At 39.5% G+C, this 9769-nt stretch overlaps 2 protein-coding genes across 2 annotated transcripts; both read left to right on the plus strand.

Moving 5' to 3' along the window:
- Positions 1–1818: 1818 nt before the first annotated feature.
- Positions 1819–6690, plus strand: LOC149546262 (uncharacterized). Its single transcript, XM_089791116.1, has 5 exons — positions 1819–2762; positions 3002–4085; positions 4257–4601; positions 4725–6005; positions 6093–6690. Exons 1-5 carry the CDS (start codon positions 2038–2040, stop codon positions 6531–6533), a joined length of 3876 nt encoding a protein of 1291 aa, XP_089647242.1. The 5' UTR covers positions 1819–2037; the 3' UTR covers positions 6534–6690.
- Positions 6691–7184: 494 nt separating this feature from the next.
- LOC149546263 (glucan endo-1,3-alpha-glucosidase agn1-like) lies at positions 7185–9009 on the plus strand. The gene has a single exon (XM_089791117.1). It carries the CDS (start codon positions 7491–7493, stop codon positions 8892–8894), a length of 1404 nt encoding a protein of 467 aa, XP_089647243.1. The 5' UTR covers positions 7185–7490; the 3' UTR covers positions 8895–9009.
- Positions 9010–9769: the final 760 nt, after the last annotated feature.

Raw genomic sequence — 9769 nt, forward strand, 5'->3', positions numbered from 1 at the left:
ATTTTAGCTATATCTTATACACAAAAGAGAGCTCCTATATGTCAGTATTGAATGAATATTGTAATAGTGTGGCAAGCCTCTTTAATTATCACAATTGTATTTCAGTAAACATCCTTGCCTTCACAACAAGTTAAATAAAAGAGGAGCTAAAATTTATTCAAACCACGAGAAATATAGATATCAAACAACCCTATAAAGATCTATCAAGTGGTCAAAATGATGATCCAAACTTAGAGGTAATTGACCCTTAACAATAATATTCTAATTTTGGATGTGATTAGTAGCCCATTTAGCCAACCAATCTGCTACATCATTCCACTCCCTCAGGATATGAGTAAAAGTAATAGAATCCAAAGAGGTGCACAAATCAAGAATCTGATTAATAACCAAAGCTAACTTCAAAAAGAATCCCAAAATGTTGCCAAGTCAACATATGTACTACCACCTGTGAAGGAGTCTCACAAAGTATCATGCCCAAACTTTCACAACACTTAACATAGCTTGCTTCAATCACATTTGCAAGAATATACCATTTCTCTACAACAAGTTGATACTAGATTGGATGGAAATTATTTTGATGTACAAATTTAAAAATTTGATCAATAATTAAAAATAAAGAAACTAAACTTGTGTATCATTATTCATCATAAGAAATTACTAATATATAGAGTGTTTTGATGTCGTCAAGATCGTATAATTATGCTAATACAATCGATATTAAACTAGATGTGACTAACAACTAACTACAACTAATTGAGGATGGGTAACTAAGAATTGAGAATAGCTAACATGAACACATTAAATGCCTAATCCTATTTGATGACTTATTCATTTATGTTGGATTACTAATTCCAACAACCCACAACATCAACATAAAAGACAAATAATACGTTATGTAGAAGATATTCTTTGAAAATAGTTCATAGAAAACTAAGACATCTTCAAGATGCTCCCACTTGTTGGTATAGTCATTCAGCTATCATCCAATCTTCAAACACCATTGAACACCATTTGCACATGAAACGTCTCATAACCCTCATAAAGGTATGATGATAAACATCTAGATTTTTAAATCTTCCGCAAACTATTGGACACCGATCCCCACATGTGTGCCTCATAACCCCAATGAAGTATAGTTTCTCCAATCCATTAGCACCTTACACTATTGAGCATACATCTAGCTTCTACTACATCCTTTCCTCTCTTCAAAACATTGATCTCTTTGAATTTAAAAAAAATGAAATTATCATTACCATCAATATATGGTGGTTCTTCTATAGACCTCATCTCCTTGATATAATAACATAAAAAATCTTTAAAAAATCTTCTCTAAGTACATGATAAATCTCCAACTTACTCGTGGTTCTAGAAAAGGGCAGCCAGCCATGAAAGCTGAAACCCATTTGTGCACGAGACTCGAACATAATACCCCATCAACCCTTGAATCCCTAACACCAAGAGCATCATTTCAACAACACACAGAGTGCAAATCAACTGACATGATTTCATTTTTAAGGTTTCTGAGTTTCTTTCATACCGTTGGTTCATACCCTTCCTCTCGTTATCCACCGTGGATCCACATACAAATTTAAATTTTTGCGACCGAAAAAGTCATCTGAAGTTGAGAATGACGATTCCGGGCAGTTAGCAACCTCTAATAGCCTATCGGCTAATTGTTGTAATTGTGCAACGCTATTGATTTCAATTAACCGAGATTGGGGATGTACGGTATCTTTACTTTTTGTGAGACAGTGACGGGTGCACAGGATTCCTAATGACGGCCCTGCTTTCATGAACAAAGTAGGTTTACCTCTTAAAATTCTTCCACATACTCGTCAGATTATTCTCCTTTTTTTCACACTTCAATCTCCTGTGCCAATGCATCGTATTATTCACCCCACTCAGTAAATGCATTTTGCCACTGCCATCTTCACCGAGATCGGATTCGTATGGTACTTATCATTTATCAAAAGCAGCTCTCTGCTACTTCCTTCGTCAAACAGAGGGGTTCCTCAACAATAAGCGCAATCGAATTCCATGGCATCTGCTTCAGATCTTAACAATGGGCGTCAGCCAGAGAACGACGCTACAGATGCTTCTCAACCAATTCCAGCCGCTCCATCTGCTTCTCCTACTTTTTCAGTGGTAACCCTGTTTTCATCCTGCTTTGCTTGGTTTTGTAGCTTCTTTTCTACGCCCATAGATCAGTCGAGTTCCATGGCACTTACGTCCACCACAACTAGTCAATCTCAATCTCAGAATGAGCTTACAAATGCTTTCCAAGGCATGGCACCATATCCATTGTATTCTGGCACGAGAAAGCTGCCATACGATGTATTTATTAATCATCGTGGACCAGACGTAAAAAAGACGCTCGCGACCACTCTCTACAATACCCTAAATGGGATGGGCTTAAGAGTTTTTCTCGACTCAGAGGAGCTTGAATTGGGGGATTCCTTACCTAAAGAATTAGAAGAAGCAATGCGCGGTGCTGCGCTCCATTTAGCTATATTTTCCAAGAGTTATGCCCAATCCCCATGGTGTTTGGCAGAGCTTGCATTCATGCTCAAAACTGGCACCCCGATTGTACCTGTTTTTTATCATATTCAAACTGGTGATGTCCGATATGCGAGTGGAGTATTTGCTGATGCATTTTCCCGGCACGAAGAGAAACGTAGGCATACCCCAGAAAAGCTTCGGGAATGGAAGGATGCACTCTACCATGTTTCCTATAATACTGGTCACGTTGTTAATACGAAGGAGTAAGCACTAAATATCCTTACCCTTTTCTGATCACTTTCCTTCCGAATTCTTTCCATGTTTTTAATCTTTGGTTCTCTTAATAATTGATCTTTGATCTTTGAAGTATTTATCATTTTCTTGTCAATTTCCTTCCGAATTATTTAACTATTTTAATCTGTTAGTTTTCCGTGTACATTGAACTCAGTTTCTAAAGCGATGTTTGCTTTTGCTTGGGATCGCTGTTGTTGCATATTTCAAGTGACGAGGTGGATCTGCTGAAGAAGATTGTGAATTCTGTTTTGGATGTAATAAAAAATGTGCCATTTGTGGTTGCCAAGCATCCAATCGGTTTAGATGAAGCCCTAAATGCCTTTGATATGACAATTCAATCTGCGGAACACCAACACCCTGTGCATATTGTGGGATTATGGGGAATGGGTGGTTCTGGCAAGACCACTCTTGCAAAACATTTTTATAACAACAAATATAAAACCATCGAAAAGCATTGTTTTCTGTTTGATGTTAGAGATGCTGCTCATAAAAGCGTATTGCATACTAAGCAGAAAGAATTATTGGAGGCCCTTGGTTTCAAAGATGTACAAGTGAACAATGTAGAGATGGGGAAGGCTATGATTGCTAGCCGATTGAGATCTGTTGAAGTATTGATAGTGGTGGATGATGTGGATAATGTGGAACAACTAGATGCACTATTGCCTATTAAGGATAGCTTTGGATGGGGTAGTTTAATTGTAGTTACTACACGAGAATTTGAAGTGCTTAGATCTTGGGGTATTTCGACAGTTCATAAAATGAAAACATTGGAGCCACATTATGCTCAACAACTTTTTTGTTGGCATGCTTTTTTGCAGTCCTTTCCACTTGAAGGGTTTGAGTCCCTCGTTGAAAAATTCCTAAATGTTTGTGATGGATTGCCATTGTCCCTGAAGGTTTTTGGAGCACTATTATATGGCAATTTCAGCAAAGATTACTGGATGCAACAACTGAATAAGATCTCTAGAATATTGCCTAAAGATATCAAACAGAGGTTAAAAGTCAGTTATGATGCTTTAGATGATGAAGGAAAGGAGATATTCTTAGATATTGCCTGTTTTTTCACTGGAGAAGAGAAAAATTTGGTTATTCCTGTTTGGGATGGATCAAGATGGGATGGTCTTCATAGCTGGGAGCGACTTCAGAATAAATGTCTTGTCGAGCTTGATGACAATGATCATATAAGAATGCATGATCATCTAAGAGATTTAGGAAGAGAGATCGCAAATCAGCAATTGCCTTACCGAATTTGGTTTCCATATCAGATTATTAAAGTTCATACGGAAGCACAGGTAAGTTAATGTTTGGCAAATTGTTTCACTAAAGGTCATACGGAAGCACAGGTAAGTTAATGTTTGGTAAATTGTTTCACTAATCAAAGGTATAGCAACCTTCATCCCTGTTTTTAGGATTTACTATTGTTTTTATAAGTTTCTGATTTTATTTTCCTTAAAATTTGTTAGAGAGTTTGTATTCGAGGAATAACATCTACAGCAGCTGGATCCACGAGTGGCTTCGGGATGTTTCCTCAATGCTCCCTTGGTGGGGAGGTCATAGTTAACACTAGCGTTGGATCTTGTAGTCTTTCACCGTCTTCGCTTGGACTAAAAGTTTTTCAGGTTAGAGGAAATTACTATAATCAGGTAATTGGGGTTATGTCAGAAGAGCTACTGTGGCTTCGTTGGTTAGACATAGAGCAGAAAAGCCTTGGCTCATTGAATCTATTGAAGAATTTGAGGGTTTTAGATCTCCGGGAAAAACTAACGAGGGACAACCACTTAGAAGAATTGTGGGAGACTGATACTGATGTAAGCATCTTCTTTCGAGACAATTTTAAAGCTTAATTACAATATTTATTTACTTATATGTTCAATGTGCATCTCATTAACAATTATACGTTCGGTGTGCATCTCATTAACACTTTGTTGCAGGCTCCTGTTCAGTTGAGAGGGCTGGTTATTGACGAATGCTCTAAATTTCAAAGGTTTCCAAGCTCGATAGGACGTCTCATTCATTTGAAGAAAATGGTCGTTAAGTTTGCAACTAGGTTGAAGAGTTTACCAGAAGAATTTTGTCTTCTCCAATCGCTGGAACATCTGGAATTGACTGCTTGTTCTGAACTTTCATCATTACCCAGCGGCTTCGGCAATTTGAAAAGCCTGCGCCATCTAAGTTTGAATGTTAACCGAGAATTCAAGATATTGCCAGACTCTTGCAAAGACCTCATACTCCTACAAAATCTTGACCTATGCTACTGTGATAAACTTACCTTACAGCCAAGCATTCTAGAAAACATTACAAAGCTCAAGTATGTGAAACTTTCTGAGTGCAAGCAATTGGAAGTATTGCCTTCTCACATTACAAAACAGGGGTCGTTGAGAGAGCTGTACTTAGGTGGGTGCAGTAGCTTAAGGGAGATGCCAATGAACATTGGTCAATTAAGCAAGTTGCAAGTGTTAGAGATAGGGAGCCAGCTGCTGACAAGCTTGCCAACTTCTCTCGAAGATTTGTCTTCTTTGACTAATCTGAGGATTGAAAGCTGCCCCAAGCTGGAGTGTTTGCCAGATCATGTGGGTCGTCTCAATCTCTTGGAGAATTTAGACATAATCTCTTCAGGGCTGAAATCTTTACCAAACTCAGTTAAGCAGCTCAATAGTCTTCAAAAATTAGTTATATACAAGTGCCCAATCAGCGAATTGAATCTCAGGATGGGCTCGTTTACTTCGTCGTTGTCCAACCTTAAGTGGATAACGTTATCTGGATCAAAAGTGTCCAAAATATCCATCTCCCAAGACTGTTGTCCTGTCCTTGAGAGTCTTGAACTTAATAATATTCACCAGCTAACGGAGATAGAAGTGCTCCCGGCTGCAATCAAAGACTTGTGTTTGCAGGGGTGTAAAATTCTTAAAAACATCAGCTGTATTGTTGATCTGGTTAATATTGAAAAGCTCAGGATAATTAAGTGCCTGGAGGTGGGGGCACTTCCCAGTTTTGCACAATTAGCTTCACTCAAAGAATTTGTTCTCCGAGGAACCTATGGAGTGAGTAAAATACAAGGTTTGGAAAATTGCACAGCATTGGAGGAGTTGGCAGCTGATACCAGGTGGAAAGTGCAGGGTATAGAGAGTTTGAAGCACATGGAAAGATTGAGAAAAGTGGAACTCAGAGCAAACAGGAAATCTGGTGTTCAAAGTTGTATTCAAAGCATTCAGGTAATAATGTTTTCTACGAATTTAGAATTCTCATTGTTTAGGTGTGATTGCATTGTCACTAAATGTTGGTTTACATGGGATTTGTAGAAATTGGCAGGTGAAATTGTAGTATGTACCCAGGCAGTCCCTGATGCGGCCTTCCTTGTAAACTCCTTTGCCTTTCCGAGACACTCTCTGGTTGACTCCATCGCTAACCAAAACATTTACTACAAACCAAGACTGGTGCAGAAGCGATCACCCAATGGTGATGCCATTATCGTATGTTTTGTAATAAATTGTGTTACTTCACGTATGCAATTCCGGATATCTTCTGTTAGTAATGAAATATCTTCAACAGAGGTGGAGGAAGGTAGATGGGTATGGGCAGGTTTCTTCACTCAAAGTTCAAGGTCTCACAGAACAGAGGAGTACATAGTAGAGAAATGGGGTTCGGGCGAGGGTGATGTGGAGAAAGGACTGATTTTGATGGGAGAAAAGCAGAGACTGCTTGAGGTTTTTCGGGGTTTATGGATGCTTCTAGCGAATTGATAGTGTTATACTGATAATGTATCCTAATTAACCTTAAATTAGAAGTAATCACTATAGGAAATGTTTACTTCCGTTAATGATTTTCATATTCCTCTTTTGTACTCTATTAATAATGCAAGAGTGGCCACCTTACTGTGCTTTACTGTCTAGTTTCAAATGCGTTCATATTTCTATACGGTAATTCTCACATACGATGAAGACCGCTACACAGCGTGTGGCTCATAATTGCTATCCATGTATACTTCCTCCGAGTCTCTGTTTTGCTTGGAACTCCGGATATTTTTAATTCTAAGCACTATAGGACATTACAGCCAGTTCTTTTAACAAGAACGATTGAAATTAAGTTTTCGGTATGGTTCAAAATCGAAGAGGTTAGTTAAGAGGATCTCTTTTCAACGATTTTACTGTCGGACTATTATCGAGGGGCCTCTGTTTCAAAAGTAGTATTATCTTTGTTCACATCTATGATCTGAACAGTCCACAAGAGGTCTACACTTAGTGAGAACAACTGCCTAGCCAACCCATACATCTTTCAAAAATGCTAGTTCAGAGGAAGTGCATGATCCTGGAGTTCAGTCGTCCAGAAACCATTAAATCTCGTAGGGTAAATTCGTAACAACTTTTGACTTTTTGATGGTGATGTCATGATTTCTTCAGACGGAAAGGTGCGCCTAGGGCAGAAAGACACCGGTGACCGTCACTTCCAAGACCTTCTCGACATGGGCCAAGTCGTTAATGTCAACTCACTTATGAGGTCGAAACAAAACGTCGGTGCCCAACAACGTTCTTCATCGCGAGCCGCCGGCCACCAAAGTCATTCGTCAATGCCAATTACTAGCGGATGTCAAACCTATATCAAATCCCTACTATTGAGCCCTCCCGACAATCGATCGATTTCCCTCTACATATACAACCAAGAAGAAAAGAAAGTATCATTGTGTTTTGAGTTGTGCAACAATGAAGTTGTTTCTCTTACTTTTAGTTCTCTCATTCGTTTCCATACGTCTCTCACGGGCGGCAGATACACGGCTGGTGTTCGCCCATTACATGATCTACGCCAACGACACCATAGACGTCCTCAAGCAGGAGATCCAGCTCGCCCAGAGCAAAGGCATCGACGCCTTCGCCCTCAACAGCAACGTCTGGCGCGAATCACTTGCAGACAACATGTACCAGGCCGCCCAGGAAGTGGGTTCCTCTTTCAAGATCTTCTTCTCCGCTGACATACACAGCGACGCCAACGGCAACCTCACGCCCGCTCAGCTCCAAACCATGCTCACCAAATACGAGTCCCACCCCAACCAGATGACGTACAATGACAAACCCTTGTTTACCGCCTGGCTCGGCAGCGATGACTCCTGGTGGGCAGAATACAATTACACGTCCGCTCTCGACGGATGGAAGGCCGTCTTTCAGAACGCCGGGGGAAAGGACAAATTCTTCTTTATTCCCTTCTTCCCCACCGACGGCTCCTACTGGGGAGTCCGCGGCACGGCCGAGACGTACACCGATGTTATCGACGGGCTCTTTGCGTGGGACACGTCAGCGTGGCCCTATTTCAGCCCCGATTTCCAGAACCCCAACATGACCAAAGACGAGAACTATCTGAGCGCCTGCAATGACGTGGCGAAAGTCTACATGGCGAGTCCCAGCCCCTGGTTCTTCAAGAACATCGCGGGTTCCTGCTGTTCCGACTACTGTAAGAACAAGGATCTCAGTAACTGTAACTGTCAAGTGAAGGGCAATTACCAGGGTCCGGGACTCTGGATCAAAAGATGGGAACAGCTCATAAATCTAAACCCACCTCTGTTGGAGATCGTGACGTGGAACGATTGGGTGGAGAGCTCGTACGTGGCTCCGCCACTCAGCATATCCGCCGCCGACGTGTCGGATTTCACTCATCGTGCGTTTCTAGAGCTGGGGAAATACTACATTAGTTGGTATAAGTCCGGTAGCGCGCCGGCGATCACGGAGGATTCGATGTACATGTTTTATTACACGCACAGTAAGGACTTGGTCGTGCCGGCCGATGGATGCCAGGTGACCTATTCTGATCAGTTGAGTGATAAATTGTACGTGACGGCAATGCTGACTTCGTCTGCCAGCCTGGAGTTGCGATCTGGGATTTCTTCTCAGACGTTCGATGTGGCGCAAGGGGTGTCCACGTGGAGTCTGGATTTTCAGGAGGGACAGCAGGTGGCCGTTCTGGCACGTGGAGGGATGACTGTGAGTACGCTGACTGGAAGCGTGAACATAAGTAATTCCAACGTGGAGACATATAATTTCAACGTTTACTCCACGTGCACCGCGTGTAGGGGAGAGGAACCAGTAGTCGTGATAGCTAACTTCGTCAACATGTAGCCACTACATGGGATGTCGTCAGACCTTCGTTTTTTTTTTTTTGAAATGTAAAATGGACATTGAACTACCTACAATTAAGGTTTGAAGGTGTGACTCATCACGCAACTCGTTAAAATAGTGCACTTAGTGAAATGTGTCTAAAAAATGACTTTTTGAACATTCGACCAAAGCTTAATCTAAAAATCTCTACTAATTGAATTTAAAATTATCACTTGTTGTTAATAGAATATTGTATAACTATATGAAATGTAACATATATGCAACTTAAATGGACCAAATAGTTATTATTAATCATAAATATTTGTTATATACAACTTTTATAAATAACACAAAAAGACACATACTTTAACACAAAAAAATTATTTGTTGTTATAAAAATAACACATTATTATATAAAATACAACATATATCCAACACAAAGGGACCATTAGTTGAACACTAATTTTTTCTCACAATCTCACACATTTCAGAAGAAAATACAAGGCATTTATTGGTATTCACCTTTTATATTTGTGATGATACATATTATTGATATGGTTTACTTTATGCATATACATTGCTACCCCAATAGTTGAACACATAAGAATAGTATGTCTACACTAAGATATCAATGTTTATTTAAGTGAGCATATTATGTTTTAAGTGACACACATATTATATAGCTATGATATTTTGTTTGAAACAAAAATTTATTTATTTCACTCATTAATGAATTCATTTATTTATTTTTTCTATAACATTTATAAGTTTTCATGTGTTCAAATATTGGTATATTTTTTTTATCAACATTTAGAATTTTTTATATTTACAAATAGATCAATTAATTACAATATATAGTAAAAATATGTTGGAAGATTGGACTCTATGTTCACAAT

The sequence above is a fragment of the Cupressus sempervirens genome, chromosome 7 (assembly GCF_028749045.1).
Source record: "Cupressus sempervirens isolate cs-2001-9-10 chromosome 7, ASM2874904v1, whole genome shotgun sequence".
NCBI lineage: Eukaryota > Viridiplantae > Streptophyta > Pinopsida > Cupressales > Cupressaceae > Cupressus > Cupressus sempervirens.